This window comes from Eupeodes corollae, chromosome 1 (genome assembly GCF_945859685.1).
Source record: "Eupeodes corollae chromosome 1, idEupCoro1.1, whole genome shotgun sequence".
In the NCBI taxonomy this organism is placed as follows: domain Eukaryota; kingdom Metazoa; phylum Arthropoda; class Insecta; order Diptera; family Syrphidae; genus Eupeodes; species Eupeodes corollae.
The window spans coordinates 54,284,052-54,307,960 of NC_079147.1; the positions used below are offsets into that span (position 1 = coordinate 54,284,052).

The 23,909-nt window shown below is 33.0% G+C and overlaps 1 protein-coding gene across 1 annotated transcript; it reads right to left on the reverse strand.

Annotated features, from left to right (window-relative positions):
• Nucleotides 1-1,440: 1,440 nt before the first annotated feature.
• LOC129940264 (uncharacterized) lies at nt 1,441-16,920 on the reverse strand. The gene is made up of 2 exons (XM_056048547.1): nt 16,172-16,920; nt 1,441-2,312 (listed from the first exon to the last, which is right to left on the reverse strand). Exons 1-2 carry the CDS (start codon nt 16,647-16,649, stop codon nt 1,873-1,875), a joined length of 918 nt encoding a protein of 305 aa, XP_055904522.1. The 5' UTR covers nt 16,650-16,920; the 3' UTR covers nt 1,441-1,872.
• Between the last annotated feature and the right edge of the window lie 6,989 nt (nt 16,921-23,909).

The following is a 23,909-nucleotide window of genomic DNA, read 5'->3' on the forward strand; positions in this document are numbered from 1 at the left end:
GTAATAAGAAACCGTGTGGAATTTAATGCTTCCAAAACCCAATACTGTCTTGTATTGTTAAAGCGAGATAAACCCTCTTTGCCACTATCTATGAGTGGTACTTCATCAACGAAAGGGAAAACCTTGACATCCTCGGAATGCAGCAACCACCTTTTGTGGAGCGATCACATACGCGATGTCACCAAAAATGCCGCAAGATGTCTTGGTTTTCTGAGAAGATGCAAGAAATTTGTATCCCCATCTGATCTAGCTACAATCTACAAAACCTATAAACGTCCGAAATATAACTCTTATCTCTGGGCTGATGCTCCAGGAACTTATTTAAGCCACTTGGACAGTATTCAAGAGCTCTTTAAAAGATTGGTGACATTAACATCATCAATTCAATTACGACACTAGAACATCGACGCAAGGTTTCTTGTCTCACCCTTTTTTAACATTATTTGAACGGACTATTCTGTAGTGAAATAGCCTGTTGCATTCCTCCCCTCAAACAATTTAACCACAATACCCGCGCTTCTAGCAATGCCCATCAGTTTACTCTTGAGCTCAACTTCGGCCGTGCTATGAAGTATTTTTTAGCCGTACTACGCGAATGTGGACCGCTATGCTACGCTCTATTTTTTCCTATCACTGCAATGTTCAGGAATTCAAAATCAATGTACACCGACACCTCCTCTCAACCATCTTTTCCTAATGCTCACACTGTGTCTTTGGCATATTAAAGGTATTAGCACAGATAATAAATTTATTATCTGTGGTATTAGGTATCGCCAATTATAACAACAACAAAAAAAAACAACTTACGGAGCCAGGTAGATGCGGTTGTTCTCTGGCCAGACTACCGCAGAGACAAAGAATTGTTTACATTGAAATCACCCGTAACAATGATCTCGTTGTGAGGAAAATGGGATACAATTCTGTGGATAGAGTCGGATATTGCCTTGAATTCCTTGAAAGTCGAATTGCTATCCACACTTGGAATAAATAAATTTTTCGATAGTGTCATCTTATGGCATTTGACAAAAAATATGCTGCAATGAATAGGAAACAGTTTATAATTCAAAGTATTATTGATATAGTAAAGATTGAGTAAAAAAACAGTTGAACATTTCGTTCATTTAATTTCACATAGCGGCTTTTACAAAAACTAGATAATGAAATATTTTATTTCAGAAACTGAACTGCGATTTCTTTTTTATAAATTTTAATCGAATTCTTCCATAACTTCTACGATTTATTTTTGCTTTTCTATATAAATTTTGATATATAGAAACTTTAAAATTATTTAGTTTGATCTTTTAAAAAAACAAATAGCTTAGATCCTTTGATGCAACCATTTTGCAGTCTCTTTGATATGAGTTTTTTTTTAGATTTCATATAAAACAAAAAGAATAAAAACAGTATTATTTGGCTTTTTGATCAGGTTTTTAAAAATATTTTATTATAAAATATTATTCAGCACATATTTTTGTTCTTAACACTAACAAAGTAGAAATATATATAAATAAACAAATAAGTAAATAAATAAGAATAAATATGTAAGTACATAAATGTTGAATGTAAAATCTTTAATTTTGTATTTTAGTTTAAAAACTTTGCTCGTCATTGTTTACAAAATAACGACAAATTGTCTTTTGAAATCAAACTTGAAAAACCATCTTTGGGCTAATAGAAAGAAATAAAACCTTAAATTTAAATTTAAATGAAACTTTGATGTTTTTTGTTGAAATAAATAAATAAATACAATAAATTAAATAAATAAATAAAACAAAAAAATATATATTCTTAGAAAATTAAATTAAATTACAATAAATGCCTATTTAACAGAATATAAATTTATATATAATGTAAATCAAATACAAAATTTATCTATGACTTTTGAACATCTTGTTGTTGCTTTTGTGGTTGTTGTGATGATTGTACTTGAATTTGTTGTTGTTGTTGTTGCTGCTGCTGCTGTTGATGTGCCTTACTATAACTACGGTATGCCAGCTCTTGGGCTTCATTCAACGAACGCCTGTCCCATCCAGCACTTCCACCACCACCCGATGACCATCCACCACCGCCTCCACCACCACCAGAAGACCAAGCTGGGCTGCCACCACCACCGCCGCCGCCGTTTCCTCCCCGGCCAGACATAAGTTTCTTCAATCCAATTATACCGGCGAGGAGTAGAGCAATCTTTGAGATTATAAGCGCCTTGCCAGCCAATATATACAATGCACCCATTGCCAGTGGAATCATTCCCATCATTTTCATGGCCATGCCCATCATCATCATTCCCATCATTTTCTTCATTTTTCCGCGGCCTGGAAAAATAAACAATTGAAAAAAAAAAGAAAGTTGATGAAATTTATTTAAAATGTGGATTGAAAAATAATGTTTAAAAACTAAAATAATGAAATTTTCTTTTTATTGGAATTTAAGGTTAAACAACAGATTTATAATTATTCTTCTAATAACAAACAATTCGATTAACCTAAAAACACATTTCGCAAAGATTGTTCTCAAAATATTATATTCCTACCAGAAAGAAACTGTTTATACATTCGTGCTTAAAAAAAAAAATCAAACATGTTTATTAACAGATTCAATCTACTTTTTCTGTAATTATCCTTAATTTTATGGTCTGCTGTATTTCAAGGACTTAACGAAAACCCCAATTTAGTATGGCTTTATGAAAATCGACGTAGTAAATACTTAATTGATAATATTTATTGGTATGGGGAAGATTAGAAAATGTTCAATTTCTTTTTTAACTCGATTTGAGATTGTAATGAGTTTTATTCCAAAATGTTTATGTTTTTGATTAGATCTCAAAAAAATGTACACTACCGCATAATATATTAGTTAAGTGTTTTTGCATTTGTATTTATAATTCCAATGCAAATTAAATTGAATATCTTTACAATAATTTTTAAATATTCACGAAAGGAAGACGTATTTCAAATGTGTGATGTTTTTTTTTTTTTTGATAACGTTTTCTAAACAACAAAAATATAATAAGATAAGGTATTTAAATCAAAACCTTAATCCTATCCCATGTCACCATATCATTAATTTCCTCTAAAAGTTCTTCCGAATAAAGAATCCTAATTCTCGGAAAATACGTCGATATTTTTTTTCGAGGGATTTTGTTTATTGCGAGTAGCAAATGTTGGTCATCATCATCACGACCTCTAACCCCGTACGGGGCATAGGGCGTCAACAAAACATCTCCATTCTTCTCGATCTGCAGCTAGATACCTTAACTGTGGCCACGTCTTTCTCTGGGAGTTACCTTCCGATAGCACTGTAGATTTCCATGTTGTTCTTGGTCTTCCAACCCGCCGTGACCCCTGAGGATTCCATTCAAAGGACTGCTTCGCAATATCATCGTTTGGTTTTCTTAGTGTGTGACCAATCCATTGCCATTTGGGCTTTCTGATGTCGATGTCCAAGTGCCTCTGACCTGTCCTATGCCAAAATTCCTGGTTAGATATTGTTTGTGGCCAGCGAATTTTATGAATGTGACGCAGACAGCGGTTCACAGAAGCCTGCGATTTTCTCGAGATGGTGGCCGAGACTTTCCATATAATAGCACGGATTTCACATTGGATTCGAACAATCTCAGTTTAGTGCGTAAAAGACTTGACTGAATTTCCAAATTTGGGACAGAGCACCAAAGTCAACGCGAGCTTTATTTATTCTGCTTTTTACGTCCAGATCCGTACCACCATTTGCTGATACAATACTTCCGAGATAATTAAATTGTTCGACATCGTCAACAGGCGTGATATGCAGAATAATATGATGTCGTGTCGTAGGGCCTGTTAGCATTATTTTTGTGTTTTTGCACGATTCTTCTTTCACCCGTAAAGTTTGACACATCTCGTTCAGCCCACTGATGTTATTTGCCATGAGACATATATCGTCGGCAAAGTCTTAATGGCTAAGGCTTTCAAACGTTCTCCATTGAATACCATGCCTTTCAGTTGTACCGACGCTGGCCGTCAGAACATCATCTATCGCCAGCAGAAAAAGAATTAGGGATAAAACATCCCTCAGGGTGTGAGCCTTCGAAAGATTCGGATAGCTTCCCTTTATGCAACACGAAACACCTTGCATTGTTGTAGGACTCCTTTATTATGGAAAACAATTTTTGGCGGAATTCCTTCCCCAAGAAGTGATCTCCATATACATTCTCGGTTAACTTGGTCAAAGGCCTTCTCAAAATCTACAAACATGAGGTTTAGCGGTGTTTGAAATACTGCAGACTGCTCAAGAATAATGCGTAAGGTGTTGATATGGTCAACGCACGACCGACCGCTGCGGAAGCCAGCCTGATTCCTCTTGAGTGTAGTCTCAATTCTAGCCTTTATCCGTTCGAGGATTAAAGTTGCCATTAGCTTTTTGAAAACGGATAAAACGGTAATACCACGCCAATTGTCGCAGTTCTTGAGATCACCTTTTGTGCACCTTAACAATCACTCCATCCTTAAGCACTCTGTTCAACGGGGTCCTCATTTAACAGGGCACAAAAGTGATCCTTCCACCTGCAAAGTTGATCTTCAATTGATAGTGTCCCGTGTTCCATCCACATCCATTACATGATGATTGTTGTTGCTTTTTTTCCCGACAACTTCTTTGGCTATTTGGTACAATTCTCGGATATCTCCCCTTCTTGCAGCGTTTTCAGAAAATGTTGATACTGTAATGATTAAAAAACAACACGGGTCGACAAAGTTTTATATCTGGCAATAAAATTACCTTTTTTAAATGACTTTTACGATTCTAACTTAAACCCGACTTCAAAATTAAATATAACGAGTCAACTTTAGTTACTTCTACAAATTCGGAAATACACGAACATAAGGCTTTTTGAAATATCTAAATTAATGAAGTACATTTTTTCAGTAAAATTCGTGCTGGTTTTCCAAAACTTTAATTTTTTTCAGTGATGAATTCAAATGTTTATATTATCTTATATAATATTCGTAAAATATTTATAAGTTTAAATGCCTTGTTTTAAAAATCTGAGACAAACGCTTAACCATTTATGCTAAAACTGTTTTTAAAAAGAAAAAGGGAAACGGATTTAAAGTAGGTTTTGTTTTTGAAACGAAACTGTTTTTTACACAGTTCTATAATATAAAGTTTTTGAAATATATTAAAAAATATAAAAATATTGGTAAGAGAAATGACACCACAAATATAATCCAAAATGTATTTTTCAAAACTATGAAAGTACCAATTTCTCAAATAGTCAATTAAATATTCATAACTTATGATAATTTAATTTAAAGAAAATAAGATACTGAAACGGTTTTAGTTGTTTCTAGAAGAGAAAGGTTTGTGTTTTGCAAAATCATCGTACAATTTACTGTTGAGATAAATTTTGAGTCTTTAATTAGCCTTAAGAACTGCGTTTTTTGTTTGTTTTTAACATTTTTAAAGGGTCATATTTTAAAAACCGGATGTGGTAGAAAAATTCAAAAACTTAAGAGTTGTAAGTCTTTAGTTTCTCCTCGTCTTCAAGCTGTTCCGGAAATTAATTTATTCATTCGTACTATCAAATTTAATGATTAAAGCAATGATTCTGTAACTGTAGTGTTTTGAGGTTTTAATAGAAGAAGAAGCAACAAAAAAAAACAAAAAAGAAAAAGAAGAAAAGTCTCACAAACATTTTGAAAGCCAAAAATAATCGGGAAGAACAGCCTGCACGAAAACACTTCCGACAACGGATTCAGGCTCATAGATTTTGCTGCGGGGTGAAACGTCATGGTAGCCAGTACACGTTTTCTACACTTCAACATCCACAAAGGAACTTGGACCTCTCCAGATCAATCTACCGTCAACCAGATTGACCATATTGCGATCGATGTCAGACAAGCTTCCAGCATCATGGATGAACGTGTCCGAGGAGCTAACAACGACTCGGACCACTACCTCGTTGTAGCCAAAGTAGCACTTCGGATTTCCAGACCCAAGCAAAACAGGGAGGTGCTGGGAGAAGGAACACCGTCGAACGGCTACAATCGCTAGAGATCGCCAAATCCTTTTCCGACCGAGTTACAAGTAACCTCTCTCGAAGCTCTCTGCCGTCAATTAAATGTATCGAAAACCAGTGGCAAAATTGCCAAGATGCAATCAGAGAAGCCGATTCTGATGTGCTGGGTTCAAACAGCCACCAACAAGGAACAGATGCTTTGATGAGGTGTCGGCAGGCAAATGAAGCCAAACAACAGGCACCTAAAGCGGCGCTGCATAAAAAGACGAGAGCTGCTCATGAGCTCTATGATCAGAAGAGGCGAGAGGAACACCGACTTTTTAGAAGGAAAAAGAGAGGGCATGAGAAGCGTGCGGTCGATGATGCTTAGAGGTTTAAAAGCAGGAATGGAGTTCGAAAGTTTTATGAACAAGTGAAACGAAATTCACAGGTACCTAAACCTTGAACAAAAGGATGGAAAGACGAAACGAAAACATCATAGTGGAACCGCAGTCAATGCTGAGGATATGGAAGCACCACTTCTGCAGACTGTATAACGGCGACGACGAACCGAATTCCACTGTCAGTCATAATGATCCATTTAACATAGACGACGAATGGGAATCAGTCAACTTAACATCGCCTATAAAATCTTCTCTGCCGTAATATGTAAACGTCTAAAGCAAATCGTCAATAACCTGATAGGTCCTTATCAGTGTGGTTTTATACCAGGAGAGTCCTCAGTTCATCAAATATTCACATTACGGCAGATCCTGGAAAAAACCCAAGAACTCCAAATCCACAATTCAAGACAGCATATGACAGCATATACAGGGACGAGCTGTATAGAGCTATGTCTAGTTTTGACATATCTGCCAAACTTGTGCAGGATGACCATGGAGAAACAAGCTGCTCCATAAAGGGTGGAAACAACTTAACAGAACCTTTCGATGTCAAAAAAGGTTTTAGACAAGGTGATGCGCTGTCATGTGATTTTTTTAACATCATGCTAGAGGCACTATCTTTCAAAAGTCTGTTCAATTACTGGCATACTGGTGTGATGTCAATGGGGCTTTTGTGAGTATTGAGGCAGAGGCACAAAAATGGGTTAAACGGTTAATGAGGGCAAACCAAAGTACATGCTGTCGTCAAGAAAGGACATACAACACCGACGTCTTGGTCAAAACGTCACCATCGACAGACGTAACTTTGAGGTAGTCAAGGACTTCGTCTACCTAAGCTCCGCTGCAAACGCAGAAAACAACACCAGCGCTAAGATCAAACGCAGAATAACTCATGCTAACCGCTGTTTCTTTGGACTAAGAAAGCAATTGAGTGGTAAAGTCCTCTCTCGAGGGACCAAAGTGTTGCTATATAAGACCCTTATCACCCTCGTCCTGCTATAAGGTGCAGAAGCATGGACTATGACAAAAGCGGATGAAAGCACCTTGGGTCCGTTCGAGAGAAAAGTTCTTCGTGTGATCTACGGTCACGTATGCATCGAAGGGGAGTGGAGGAGAAGATGGAACGCCGAGCTGTACGGGCTGTACGGCGACGTAGACTTAGCCAGAAGGATAAAAGTCCAACGACCCAGCCATCTTGGGTTACGTAGAGCACATGATAACCAACATTTCGGCCAGGAAAGTCTTCGAATCCAAACCTACAGGACAGCGCAGTAGAGGAAAACCGCGAATCAGGTGGCGCGCACAAGTGGAAGGTGACCTCGCCCAACTTGGAGCGCGAAGCTGGAGACATCTAGCTAGGGACCGAGCTAGATGGAGAAGTTTGTTAGGTGAGGCAATAGTTCACACAAGAATGTAGCGCCAACTTATGTAAGTAAGTAAGTTTTCAAACAAAAAAATTATACTTTAAAACCAAGACTAATTCTAGAAGTTATTTTGTCGATAACATGTTGCCTTCAAACCATAGTAATTTGTTTGTTTCTACTAATAGTGAATTACAGTTTTGTAATTTTTGTTGTTTTTATTAGTATTGAATAAATAAATTAAAACTGGGTTTACCAAAAAACGGAATTTCCTCAGATAAAACAATGTTTCATAAAATTTTGTCCATAGGTATAGTGATACAAAAGTCGCACTAAGGTTAAAATACGATTTTGCAAATTTTCAACGATTAAAGCATCGTACTGTCTCTTTATGTTTTCTAAAGCTAAGTATTGTATTTTTTTATTTTTGTACGATTAATGCGAGCTATTAACAAAATGAACTTAAATTTATTTTTCAACGCAGATGGAGAAAGACAATATCAGCGACTTCGTGGCGTTTTGGAGAGTTTTTCGGATTAATACGTGTTAACTATCTTCATAAGTTGGTAAGAATGGATTATCACCCTAAGGAAGACCTGCATTGTACCGATTCAATTCTTTGAGAATAAGAGTTCTGATGGCGAGACCAGACTTGATTAGCGTATACAAGTAGAGGTCTTCGAAAATTCCTTAGTCCAACGTTTGATGAAGCAAAGATATCCTAAGTGAAGAATAGAACAGACAGAATTAATTATAATATCGTTCAAACTGTAGGTTCAATATGGAAGTTATGATCGGTAACGAGTTATTGTTATGAACTGGCCCTTTGTCTGAAATTAATCAAGATCATTTTGGAGTAAGAAAAAATCAGATGGAGTAGAAATAATCTTTGTTTGTTTTTATTTCAATATTAAAATAACATTTATTCGTCGTTGATAGTTCAGACAAATAACAAAAAACCAAGATGGCTGCTTTTAGGGACTTCTGAGTTTCTATAAATGTGATCGGAGATTGAGAAGATGAAAACACCTCTTTATATCGACGGTTCTCAATACGATCTGAGCCATGAAATAAAAAAAGCAGGGAAATGAAGGTCTTTAAGTTTAAGATACAAATTTTATCAAAGGCTTCACTTCGTTCCTCAAATTTTCTAATAAAAATTACTAGAACTTTCGTTATACTTTCGTTGCGATTAAGTTTAATGATTTTTGTTTTAAATTAAGTTTTATTTACGGGTGCTTTTGGTAATCGTATAGACATTGAGTTATGTTTTAAGTTAAGATTTTGTAACCCTTAGCAGTTTCTTAAATTTCTAGAATTTTTTGTTAAAAACTAAGAATAAATCTGAAACTGTTTTTGAGTTAAAACTGTTTTACTTTATTTCATAACAGCAATAAAAAAAAACGAACAAATTAGTTCTAACCATATTCTTAAAAAAAATAGCTATTTTAAAGCTAATTTTTCAATCTGTGTTCAATGAAGAGTGAACAGTGAAAAAATTATGAAAATAAAATAACAAAATATAATCTTTATCCATTATTTTTCAATCAACTGCTTTATTAAGAAATTTATTAATAACTAAATAATTTCTATGAAAGCAAAAACGCAACAAGACACCATAATAATTGCATTTGCATTAGTAATGCCGCCAAAGCATCATCTATACCTCATCCATTAAGAAGATGATTACGGCTCCGTCAAAAGACATATCCATATGTATCTAATTGCACCAGCAAAGTAGCTGTACAGAACATGTACAGGTAAATCCATTACAACTTGCAACAGCTCAGCTGCATGTTCATCTTACGGCTTCTATATAATTTTTTTAATAATTAATTGATCCCCGAAGAAGCTTGACCAAAAAATCAATTAGATATTTTATGTGTGTGATTCCATTTGATTTGATTTGTTTGTTTCATTCAAGACTTAAAGACCTGTTTTGTATTTTTCTTTCTTTTCAAGTGTGGTTAAATTTAATGCACTTTCACAAAATCTTAAATTATTTGGCATTAAAAATGGTGATTTTATTTTGTTTTTACATCGAATGAAGATAATGCAAATCAGTCAAGCGGTAATGACACTGATCCTTTATTAAATTGTCCAAAAGCCTAATAGATACTTAAATATCTAATGAATTCATTGAAGCAAAAACTATCTCAAAGAACGTTGAAAAATTGTAAGAATAAAAAGAAAATTAATTTACTTTGTAGAAATTAACATTATAACGTCCGTCAATCTTTCATTAAAAAAATTGTAAACTCCAGACATGGTACATAACATGAATGCCTCATTAAGCATAGAAACAAAGCCACCATGACAAAAATAAAGCAAGTGCTGCATAAAAGTGACATAGTAGGTTGGTACTTGAGTACAAAAAAAAACATCTTTAAGAACAAATAAACAAAAACCTAGATATGCAAGACTCATTAGAAAAATTATGTTGAGGCAATTAAAATCAAAAAAAAAAAATAAACTCAAAAGTAGATTAGGTATCTAACCAATAGTCGTATCTTTTGCAGCAGTATTTCATTTCTTTACGCATTGCCTTGTTTTGTGTTAAGGCTTATATTTAGAATCAAGATAAAAATTAAATGAGACTAATTTGCGGTACTTCTATCTTGTTAATTTCTTATTTTTTTCTTTGTATATTTTTGTAATTTTTATTCAGAATTATTCGTCATCTCTTGGAAAGTGACATAGAAATTTGTCGAGGTGTAAGAAAAAAAACAAACAAAACACTCATCAACATGTTGTGGCATTTAAAAGTAAGACAGTAGGTTCTTACCTTATTATTATTGCATTTTATAGTTTTTTTGTTTACTCTAGTTTACAATATATTTGTTTATAAGTCGACCTAGTCTAGACTCTAGACTAGTATTTTATCTAAAGATTTAAACTGGCAAAGAAACATAAAGTACATTCTTTTATGAAAGGTCTCATAAGATCTTGATAGCGTGAAAGGTCATTTTTTATTGTTCGTTTTTGGGTTATGATGGCTACTAGTTGGTAGCCTGATGAGACTATTTAAGCGTGAAGTAGCAGACTTGTACCTTATATTTTATAGTTGAAGCATTAAATTGTTTTGTCTTGTTTTTATTCATTATTGAGAGGCGTGTAAGCCACAAGAAATGTTCTTGTGAAAACGTTTTGCTTTTCACTTAACAATAATGTGGGTATATTCGTATATACTGTAGTAATGGTTAAATTCTAAGGAACGAAATTGGAGACACAAATCAAATTATTATTAAATTAAAATTAACAAGAAACCACACAAAAAAAGAGGCTGTAATGCGACCCACACTTCCCATCACGTCTGTCGATTTGTTTTACTTCAAACTTTAACAAATTATTTTTTTACAACATTTTGTATGAGATAAATAAGTTGAAGTCAATATCTTTCTTTCTCCTCCTAATACTTGTCGAAAACCATTTCTTATAAGTTGTTTGTTGTTTTTGTAGGTTTTCGTGTTTTGTCAAAAAAAATTGTAAATTTTTTAAAAAATTACCACCAATATTTTGCATAGGTTGAAATAAATCGATCTCAAAATCTGTGTCTGTTAACGAAATATTATATCGAACAGAAATGTTTACCAATTTTAGTAGCATTTCTTGAAAGCTTTTATTTCTTACATGGAAAAATACAGATTGGATTTTTGTAAGAAGATTTATCTCAGAATAAAATTATTTTGAAGACAATACCTTACTTTATTCACGCACGAGATACCGAGAATCGAACATCAATATTTATTTTAAAAAATACGATTTAAAATCGCACCAGCATAAAAGTGTTCACATATGCGTTTCGCCCTGATATAATGGTTGGGCTCATCAGAAGATGACCATTACACCTTTTTTAAAAAATGTGGAAAGCTTTACGATCACACGCAAAAATCGTGAAGCGTTCCACATTTGTAAGACAGGGTGTAATGGTTATCTTCTGATGAGCCCAACCATTATATCAGGGCGAAACGCATATATGAATACTTTTTGGGCTGGTTCTATTTTAAATCATATTTTTTTTTAAATAAACAGTGTTCACGAAAAAACAATTCGACTGTTAGCAGTCAAAAATTTCTTTACCAATATTTATAAAATGTTGCCTAAATTTTTTTGTAGATTTTAATATTTATGAAAATACTGACTTTTGAATTTTTAAACAATTTGTACTTAATGTCAAAAACAATATTTTCTATAACGTGAAATTAGTTCCGAACCAGTATTTGTAGTTTTTTAAAAAAGAATTTGAGTAGAAAATAATTTTTCACAAACATTTAGTTATTTTATTTTAGGTTTTAATTTGTTTGTAAAAAAACTCTGAATTTGATTTATTTTTCAAAATTTTACTGAATGTCGAACACAATATTTTGTATAACTTGTAATTAGTTTGAAGCCAATATCTTGAATTTTTGAAGAGATATTTGAGTTAAAAAACAATTTTTACTGTCAACTCGATTTTTCACAAAAATTACTCAGATGCCAAAAACGTTGGTATTAAATTATTTTTGGGATCAAATAATTTTTTGTTCATAAAATAATGTACATACATATGCACACACAGACATCTCTCAAAACTTCGAGTTGTGTCAAAATAGTTAATTCGAAAAATCGGACCGATTACAATAACTTCCTAAGTGAAGTTAAAAATAAACCTTTCGTATCGAAAATTTTAAGGAATCAATTTTTCTGTAAAGAATCATTGGTTTAAAGGATGTAACATAGTAAAGAGTTACTAGTCAAAATAGTTTGCTATTTTTAAACATCTATCTGTGGTTATTTTACTAAAAATACTTCAAAATGGGTCTAGTTTTCATTTTAAAATGTTTTTCTTTTCTGGATTTTTAACTTCCCATACGATGTTATTGTAAATTGTCCGATTTGTCAAATTGAAAATTTTGACATTTCTCGACGTTTCAAAGTAACTAGCGTCCAAATAAAATATGTCTGTGCGTGCGTGTGTACGTACGTTCGAGACGTTTTTTTCGTTGTCCATAGCTCAAGAACCAGAATAGATATCGACTTCAAATAAATTCTTTTGCACAGATAATAATGCAGAAATATGCAGAAAAGGCTCTCAAAAAAATTTCGACTCAAAACTTGAAATTATGGCTTCACACTTATTTTATCTTATAAGAAGTATTGTTTCCAACATTCGGTTAATTTTGAGATCAATTCAGAACAATTAAAATTACAGCTTTTCTTATAAAAAATAAAAATTTAAGCGAGAATACATCAAAAGTTAGTAAAAATAGATTTTCGCCTCAAATATTTCTTCAAAGCTTTGGTATATTTGCTTTAAACTACTTTTGTCTTTTAAAAATATTGTTGTGCAATCTTATTGACATTTTTTTTTATAAAAAATAAAAAACCTAAAAAAAATTACTCAAAGTTGGTAAAAATTGAATTTCGACTCAAATATTTTTTCAAAAATTTGAGATTATGGCTTTCAACTAATTTAAATTTATAAGAAATATTTGTTTCATATATTCTGAAAAATTTTGAGACAAATTTAATTAACAGTTTTCTTACAAAAAATAAAAACCTAAATAAACAAATTATTAAAAGGTAAAAATTTACTTTCGTCTAAAAAATATAAAATATTGTTTTTAAACTTTTTTATTTCACAGAAAGTATTGTTTTCGATATTTTGAAGTTTTTTTTATAAAAATCCAACAGTCCGTACGCAAATTTGGTAAAAATTGACGTTTGGTTCTTGATGTCTCTCAAATAAATTTCGTTCATCCAATTTGTAAAAATTTAAGAAATAATACTACTAAAATTGGTAAATATTTGTTTCCGACTAAAAATCTATTTAACAAACCTTTTTTTAACCCAACACGAAACGGAATGTGAAGTTATCAGTGTGGGTCGAATCCCAGCCTCTTTTTTAAAATTTCAGATTGATTTAGGTGAAAGGAAGTGTATCTCTTAAGACTGATGTTAATTGCATGGTTAAAAATTAAACCAAATTAGTACTTTGATAATAAAGAAACGATTATATTTTTGGAATAGTTAGTAATTTCCTCAATATTTAGAAAATTTGAATCAGTAAAATTTGTAGCCTTAGACGAAATATTATTTATTTTTTTAATATCTGCGTCTCAACCGGGATAGTTCTCGAAAAAAAAAAACATTAAAAAAACAAACTTAATTCTGCTGAAACGAACTATTAACTTAGATTGTCAGAAATTAAGAATTCATATGGATTTTGCAAGTTTCTAAAATGTAAAGTATTTCCTGTGTGATTCAAACTTTAATGATTCCAGAATTGTTGAAAGGTAAAAAAAACACGTTTCGACATTAAACTAAATCATTTTAAACTTTCCACTATCAACTTAAATTTAGAAAGCATTCAAATTTTTAAATGCAAAAACCAATTTCCTCATTTGTTTTTTAACTTAAAACTTAATTTGTCTCTTTTAAAATAGTTCTAAAATACGAGCACTTAAATCTACAAAGACGAATTTTTAATGAAGTATTAAAAACTAAATTAAATTTTGTTCCATATTTCATGTTGGAAAGTTTTTTAATTTGTTGACTGTTTTAAACAACTTGAGGTTGATTTTCGGTGCAACTATAGAACAACTTTTGACTTGTTAAAAAATTGAGCTCTAGATTTTGATAAGGTTTAACATTATAATCGCTAGAAAACGAAAAATTAATGTCTCGCAGTCTAAACCTCCTATTATCTTGAAACTAAATGCTCATAAGAAAGAAAATGTTTTTGTTCTTAGGAATGGTCTATAAATATTGAAGCATGTAAGCATTGAAGCAAAATATTAAATCAAGTGTATAAACCTAATTTGAATATTTTGTTTTTTGAATTTTAGTTTTTTCTTAAATAGATTTTACGTTATTTACTTCAGTTTAAATTTTAGATTTTTTTTAATACCGTGTAAAAACACACTGTCTTAAAAATATTTAAAAGTTAGTATAGGTTTGTTATAGGCAGGATCGAATTTAATTCCTTATATAGTACTTTTTTTTTTGGGGAATTGAGTTTTGCTATTGAATGATTTTATTATATTTATTACAATGCAAATGAATTCAAAGCAGATCAACTTAAATTATTCGTAAATATAACATCTTTTGGCAACCATTTTCATCTGTATAGAGATACTCGTATTATTACTAAATAATTTAAATGTTCAAGTTCAAATTACCTTCAGCTGAAATACATTTTCATTTAAGTCAAAATATGTGCATGTACTTATTAAGGTAATTTGTTGATTAGAACATTAAATGTTGTAAATAATATTGAATGCTTGAAGGTATGAAACTGTTTAACTTACAACTGATTGGATAATATTGTTAAGTGCAAATAGGCAGCCCCTAGGAACTATGAATTAATTCACTGGAAAATTAAAATTGAGTAAATCCATTTAGTGATTTCCCTCAGGTTAAATATTGTATCATCTCATCAGTAACAACATGTATTGAATTAAATCTTTTTTTTTAAATAGATATGATTAAAATTTCAAAACAAAATAATTGTTGTTGGTATGAGTGAACACAACTTAATTTTATTTCAATTTTCAAGAGATAGAAGAAGTTAAAGAATAAGTAATTGATAAAATCTGTCGAACAAATTGAAGTAATAACTAATTTAAAAAAAGTTCTCTGAAGCAAACCAAACAAAGGTTTTTAATATTACATATCAATGACTCCTTACGAAATATTAAATATGCTTTTTAAAGTGACCAGTCAAGTATTGTAGCTAAGTCCGTCTTTATTATTTTATTAGACTTGAAAACTATTTTTGGAAAAACAAATTTTCTACAGTTTTAAAGAAAGAACTTTTAAAAATTGTACCTTTTTCTTAACTTCTTCCCTCCTAAAATACTGCTGGACATAAACCCAGAATGAGAATTTTCAATTCTTTTGCATACATATCCAAAATAGAGAGTAACATTTTAAGCCTATTCCAATCATAATATTTAAAAAATGTACTGTTCGGTGTTCTGATTACATTTCTCCTATTTTTTCAAGACTTTAAGCGTAACTCTTCGTTCAATTAATTGCTAAAAATTGTAAATACAAAGAGATGCCTCCTAAAAGAAATATGTTTTTGATCAATTCAATAACAAAATACTTAAGCTTTAACTTTTTTGTAACTCTGATTCTAAACTGGCGCCCAACAATTCTTACTACTTTTAAAGAGTAATTTTGTAAACTCACATGTGCCTTTTTATGATTTAAAATTGAGATACCTATGAAAATTGTGTTTCCCTTCTATTTGTATTTAAATCGAAGTTAACTTTTGTGTAATTGGGGTCGATCGTGAAAAAATAAATTTCCAAAACTTCCTCGCTTTCCCAAAATTATAGTAAAAGTAAATTCAAAAGTCTCTTTCTCGATCACCTTCAAACCTAATACATCCAGTCGATGTCTAAGTAATCTATATCTACATACAAATGTACATTTATATCTAAACAAACCTTCTTCCAATCCTCGACCAATTTCTTCAGATGTCAACTTTGGAAAGTTCACTTGCATTGAATGGCCATTAAAAAATCGACTCAACCTATCGATCAGCATTGTCGTTAGCTTTGTGTCACGATCATCAATTGATCGTGGCAATATCGATTCCAATTCGTTTTCACTAACTGGCCGTGGTATTGGGGCATCTGCCAGCCGTACGACTTTTATTCCATCAGCAACGGTAATTGCATCAATTATCGAAATCCTATCAATAAATGAAACTGTCTTCTTCTTCAGACACGGCACAAAACCACCCTCTGACTTGGAGCACTCATCATAAACGCGTAAAACTGTGCGCATACCAGCGTTTTGGTATGTTGCACCTGCAGCTGGTGTACTGCCACTTAAATCCTCACTAGCGGCTCTACACAACTGCAGGAGAGTTCCGAGGATCACTAAATGGCCAAGAACACCGATTGTTTTTTGAAGCACCATTGTTATTATTTTGGTATCCTTTTAATTTTTGTTTTTATTTTCTATTTTTTTGTTTCAATCTTTTGTTTAAGTTAAATTAACGAAAGCACTGTTTTAGCGGTTTTCAAAGGTTTTAACATTTATAATAATTATCTCAAGGAGAAGGTACACTTTCCAACACGATGGACACCGCAATTCAGCACACTTTAACACTAAAACACGACAGCAGCGCTTTTGTACGATCCCGAGTGCCGTCAAGCACAGGCAACAGATAACTGATGCCAGATGATAGTGGTGTAAATTCTTTTATAGACCTATTCTTCTTCTTGGCCCGTCACAACTTTCAGTGAGTGCGCGCTTATAGTAAGCAGCACTACCAAAACAAACATTGCAGTTTGCAGACGATCCCAAAGGTAGGAAGGCTTGAAGCGTTAAAATAGGAATGGTATGAGAGTGTGACTGTCGAATGGCATAGGTAAGGTACGGGTACATCCAGGCTTGATGCATTGTATACGTATCTTTCTATGCTTCTTTATCCCATAGATAATATGAGTGGTAAAGGAGTCTTGGTAAAAGCCAAACTCGTGTCTATCACTCATTCAACATGGTATTCATTCATTTTTGTTTATGAAGTTTGGTTTCTGATGAAGGTAGGTTCAAATGTGAATTTTTACGGTGATGTATTTTTAAAGTGTTAAAGGCAGATCTGAACATACAAATTAGCATTGATCTGAGTTTAGTCTCAAATTTTCGTACCGCAGTAAACTATTTTGGGGTTAATTCATTTTGAGATGTTTCGAAAAATTAAAATGACAATTTTGCCACGAAAAATTATTTAAGACCGACAACAGTTTATTTTGACATGAAAATTAAATTTTTCGCTATCCCCAAAACAAGAATACAAAATTTGAAGTGTATATGTTAGGACTTTGAAAAAAAGAGTGACGTCAGTGTGAGCTTGAATGTTGGCTTCTTCAAGAGCTGTGACTGAGTAGAGTATAGGCCCATAAATAGTACTCAAGAAGCTTAAAATCTCACGATAGTTAAGTCTCCAGATAATTTGGACATAAAGTAGAAAACTGATTTTGCAATAAATTGATGGCTAAGCGCACTGCTCCTAGTACCAATGGCATGATGGTTCGTGCGTAAGACTGCCTTGCCAGAGGTTTTGGGTGCAGCCCTTACCTGTGCCACCTAAAGCTTTTTGCACGCGTAGCACCTCTTGCGAGAAATTGAAAAATGTTCCAATAGTAATTCTTGTCATTAAAAGTGTTTTCTAAAATAAGCTGTTCGGATTTGGTATAAAAACTGTACGTCCCGTTTAAAAGCTTAAGAGTTGTAAGTCACTAGGGGTTAGTTCTCTACAGACTGTTGCACCATATAATTTTTTTTAAGCGCAATGCTTGTTAGATTGTATCTTCTTGTTGGAACCAAATGTCTTCGAATTTTGGAAGCAGAACAAAAATACAGTCAGTATGGATGAAATGGCTTGAGTCCTGACTGTGAAGTTATACTGTAACATGGACGAATAATTTTATATACATCGCAAAACAGTTTCATTTGGTCAAGGTCAGTTTAGAAATGTTGTTTTGGAGTTGAACGATTCATTATAAATTGCTTAACCGTAATAATCAGAAGTTTCAATACAGTTTGTAATTCCTAGCTAACAAAACACCTTTTATTTTGTAGCCAAAAACAAAAAGCCTTATCTCTTCTCAGGTTCAATAAATATATGTATTTTTTAAAGTTCATTTTGTTTATCTTTATTTGTTAAACTTACGGCCCAGCGGTAAAAATTATTAAATGTTTTGAAGCTGTTTGTAATGAGAATAAGAATGCATGCTACTTTAAGCAAAAGATTTTTACTTTAAAAACAATTTCTAAGTGTTTGTTGTGCTTTGACTGTTTTTTGCTAAGGAAACCTTCAAATTTCATCATTCTATACATGATTCAGAAGTGTAATGTATGAATGATAACCAATATATGAAAATATAGTGTATAGCACATCCTCTCAGAGCTCAATTTTATATGCATATATAAGCCTTCCTCTTTACTAACATTTCATTACAGAACGTTGAAGTGGTAATGGGGGTGGATACCACGCCCAATAAACCGAAAATTACAATTTTTGATTTTTATTTGATTGCACTACCTTCCACGAACTGTGCGACATGAACAAGTGCATCAAAATTGTGATAATCTGTGAGTCAGCCAGTGAATTTTGTAATTAAGGACGGTTACATTTTAAGGGCCAAAAAACAATGTAAATCACAACAAAACGTCAAGCTTTTTTCTGGATTTTATTTGGCATTTCTTAATTTAGGGCTCATTCAATTTGAACCATGAAAAAAACGCAATCAAGCAACGCTTTAAAATTATTCAAGCTTATTATGAAAAAGGGCGTTCAATTCAAAATCAATATTGTGCATCTCGTGATTTTTACGGTGAAAAAATTTAAGTAAGACGGGTCTTTTGGATATATGAAAACACCAGTACATGCTCGTACAGTTTTTACTGCAGAAAATTTTCATATGGTGTCAAGAAATGGAGGATTTATGAACATTTTTCGAAAAAAATCATCTTCAGTGATGTGACACATTTTCACCTCAGCGAATTAGTCAGTAATCCGAATTGCCGGACTTGGGCGAGTATAAATTCAAGAGAGACTGTAAAAAAACCAATGTACCCAAAGAGTGAATATTTGGTGAGGCTTATGGGCTGGCGGCATTACTTATTTACTTACTTAAGGTGGCGCTACAGTCCTGTGTGAACTAGGGCCTCACCCAACAAACTTTCATCTAGCTCTGTTCCTAGCTAGATATGTCTTCAGTTTCGCGCTCCAAGTTGGGTTAGGTCACCTTCCACTTGTGCGCGCCACCTGATCCGCGGTCTTCCTCTACTGCACTGTCCTGTGGGTGCGGATTCGAAGACTTTTCGGGCCGGAGCATTGGTTTCCATGCGGTCTACGTGACCCAGCCATCTTACTTGTTGGACTTTTACCCTTCTGGCTTAGTCTACGTCGCCGAACAGCCCGTACAGCTCGTCGTTCCATCTTCTCCTCCACTCCCCTTCGATGCATACGGGACCGTAGATCAAACGAAGGACTTTTCTTTCGAACCGACCCAAGGTGGTTTCATCCGCTTTTGTCATAGTCCATGCTTCTGCACCGTATAGCAGGACGGGGATGATAAGGGTCTTATATAGCAACACTTTGGTCCCTCGAGAGAGGCTGGCGGCGTTATCGGGCCGTATTTTTTTCAAAATGAGGCCGGTCAGACAGTTACTGTGAATGGTGTTCACTATCAGGAGAAAGATGATAACGAACTATTTATGTCACAAATTTGAAATATAAATGTGGACGCTATGTAGTTTCAACAAGGCGGTGCCACCTATCACACATCTAACAAAGATAACTTCCTGGGATAACTTCCCATTCTATACATATGTCCATTTCTCTTGCTAAAAAGTTTGTAGGTTTTCATGTTGGGTTAAAAAAGTTGTCAGTTGAATGATTCATAAAAATTTTAAAATTTCCAACAATATTTCTCATATAAGGGAAATAGTTTAGTTTGAAAATCTAGTTTTGTCAAATAGATTTTTAGTCGAAAACAAATATTTACCAATTTAAGTAGCATTTCTCAAATTTTTACAAATTGGATGAATGAAATTAATTTGAGAGACATCAAGAACCGAACATCAATTTTCACCAAATTTGCGTACTATTTCTTGTAAATTTTATTTTGGTATGAAAAAACTGACTGTTGTATTTTAATAAAAAAAATACTGAACATCGAAACAATATTTTCTGTGAAGTAAAAACAGTTTGAAGACAATATTTTTAATTTTTGAAAAGCTATTTGAGTCGAAGGTAAATTTGTACCAAGTTTTAGTATTTTTTTTACAACAATATTTTTTACAAAATGTAGTACCCGTAGCGTGATGGTTAGTGCGTTGAACTGTCATGCCAGAGGTCTTGGTTTCAATCCCTGCCTGTGTCATCTTCAGTTTTTTTCACGGGTACCTACTGCCTCTTGCGAGGAATTGAAAAATCCTTCAAAAGTAATTCTTGTCATGAAAAAGTACTTTCTGAAATTAACCTTTCGGATTCGGCATATAAACTGTAGGTCCCTTCCATCTCTGACAACATTACCCGCACACAGGAATGGTTAAGAGTTGTAAGTCACTAGGCTCTTGTTCTTCATAGACTGTTGTGATACCAAATTTAATTTTAATTTTTTAAAAGATAATAGTATTTTAAAGCCAATATCTCGAAGTTTTGAAAAGATATTTGAGTTTAAAATCAATTTTTAAAAACCTTCTTTTTAGGGTTTATTTTTGGTTAGAGTTTTTAATTTTTATAAAAAACACTGATAGTTCGATTTTTCTTAAAATAAGATGGACGTCATTATCTCAAATTTTTGAAAAGATATTTGTGTCGAAATTCATTTTTAACTGACTTTGAGTAAGTTTTTTTTTGAGTTTTTATTTTATATAAAAAAAGTCGTCAATTCGATTTTTCTCAAAACTTAACCAGATGTTAAAAACGTTATTTTTCATTGCACAAATTTGTTTTGGAGATTAAATCATTTTTTATTCGTAAACAAAAATTCGTGACAACATTTTTTTCAGTTTCTTTTTTTTTGATTTATAAAAAAACCGTCGATTGAATTTTTTTCCAAAAATTGGGTATCACGTTGCAATATATAATATAAAATTTGATTTAAGTCTCTAGCGTCTTTGGTTTGTGAGGTTAACCAAAATTTCAACTTTTTTTAAACTGCTATGGGAAAAAAACCACCAACGCAATTTTCTTGAAAGTCCTTTCTGCATTTTTCTGCATTATTATCTGTATAACAACATTTATTTGATGTCTATATCTCGACTGGTTCTTAAGCTTCTGTTGGACTTATGTATTTCCTTGTTATTATATGAAAGAAAAGGTTAACGTCTACAAGCCAGCAACAATTCAATAGCGGCACATTAACGGCAAAGAACCTCAAACCTCAGCTACATTTAAAATTTGAGCAATTGGATAGAGGAGACCGCGGAGGCCATTTGGCTGATATTTTGTTGCATACATAATGGAACTGTACCCATTATAAACGGTGATTTTTTAAGAGCTTGAGAACTTTAAAAAAAAAAAAACGCATAAAATTTGCAAAATCTCATCGATTATTTATTTGAAACGTTAGACTGGCCCATGACATTTACTTTTTGAAGATAATTTCATTTAAATGTTGACCGCGGCTGCGTCTTAGGTGGTCCATTTGGAAAGTCCAATTGTTCTCCGAAGTTTTCACTCAAAATGGCCATAGAATCGCGAGCTGTGTGGCATGTAGCGCCATCTTGTTGAAACCACATGTCAACCAAGTTCAGTTCTTCCATTTTTGGCAACAAAAAGTTTGTTAGCATTGAACGATAGCGATCGCCATTCACCGTAACGTTGCGTCCAACAGCATCTTTGAAAAAATACGGTCCAATGATTCCACCAGCGTACAAACCACACCAAACAGTGCATTTTTCAAGATGCATAGGCAGTTCTTGAACGGCTTCTGGTTGCTCTTCACTCCAAATGCGGCAATTTTGCTTATTTACGTAGCCATTCAACCAGAAATGAGCCTCATCGCTCAACAAAATTTGTCGATAAAAAAGCGGATTTTCTGCCAACTTTTCTAGGGCCCATTCACTGAAAATTCGACGTTGTGGCAGATCGTTCGGCTTCAGTTCTTGCACGAGCTGTATTTTATACGGTTTTACGCAAACCCAATTGCTGCGAACGGCGACGAATCGACATTTCACGGTCTTCAGTAACACTCTCAGAAACAGACGCAATATTCTCTTCTGTACGCACTGTACGCATTCGTGTGGTTGGTTTAATGTCCAATAAAGTAAACTGAGTGCGAAACTTGGTCACAATCGCATTAATTGTTTGCTCACTTGGTCGATTATGTAGACCATAAATCGGACGTAAAGCGCGAAACACATTTCGAACCGAACACTGATTTTGGTAATAAAATTCAATGATTTGCAAGCGTTGCTCGTTAGTAAGTCTTTTCATGATGAAATGTCAAAGCATACTGAGCATCTTTCTCCTTGACACCATGTCTGAAATCTCGCGTGATCTGTCAAATACTAATGCATGAAAATCCTAACCTCAAAAAAATCACCCTTTATCATAATAATAAGAAACGACAGTAATTTCCCAAATAATTCGTAATTTATTCAAAATCAAAGTCGGTTCTTCAAATTTAACCACCCTTCACATTGATTTTAGGTTGATAACCGGATGAGTTTGTTAATGTTAGAAATTGTAAGTGGCATCACTGGGATGCGCACTTTGTCCGTTTTATTTCGCCAAATAAGATGCGATGGAAAATTATTTTTGCCTTAAGTAATTATTCGTAAAATATAAATTCATAAAAATAAAAATATAAATTAAAAAGTGAGCAAGAAGGGGAACTTATCCCAAGGATTTAGAACATAATATACCACCCCTTATTATTTCATCAATATTAAAAATGTTAATCAAAGAACGTTTTAACTTCAAGAAGCTGTGTCGTATCAATTCAAAAATCAAACAAATTTACAATTATTTTGGATTTAAGTTTAAATCATTTGATGTTAATTACTTATTTCCTTCACCATCAGTTTTCCTTTCTGTTAGTTTTTACGAGCACTTTGTAGCACCTCCCTTTACCTTTTCGTTAAAAAATGGGATTTCATTTTAATTACTCAGCACTAATTAAAATTCCAAAATTGTGGTATCCTCGTACAAAAACTGGGTAAATCTACATTTTCTCATTGTGTTTATTTTCTGGTCATGGCCAGTTTCCTCGAAGTATCACTTGGCAGGACTGTTGATGACTGTTATTATGTGGTACATTAATTTTGTTTTCAATTTTTCTAAGCAACCACAATAAACTTTATATTTTTATTTGAAACCATGGGCATTTGTTTAACACTTCATTCATTGCCTTATTTGCATTATAGGATCCTTATACCGAGTTGTTTGGTCCTATTTTTCCAGAATTAAAATATTTAAATAAAATATAAATACAAACATTTTCATTTCAACATAACTTTTGACCATTCCTGGAAGCTACCAATTTCAATTGAGTTGAAAATATGAAATTCACAAACTGTACTTAAAAAATAAACTCTATATAAGTTTCCCGGAACATACACATTGCGTTCTTGAAATGGAAATGTTCGCCGAAAGGGGTTCAAATCATTGAAACTAAATGTTCCTCTTATACGAAATTTTGTCCGCAGTAACGTGGA

Bases quoted from the DNA above. Each gene is read 5' to 3' on its own strand.
- LOC129940264 (XM_056048547.1), bottom strand. From the start codon at position 16,649: ATGGTGCTTCAAAAAACAATCGGTGTTCTTGGCCATTTAGTGATCCTC. The intron at 2,313-16,171 runs GTTTGTTTAGAT...TTATTTTTCCAG, and splicing joins TGGTCGAGGATTGGAAGAAG to GCCGCGGAAAAATGAAGAAA.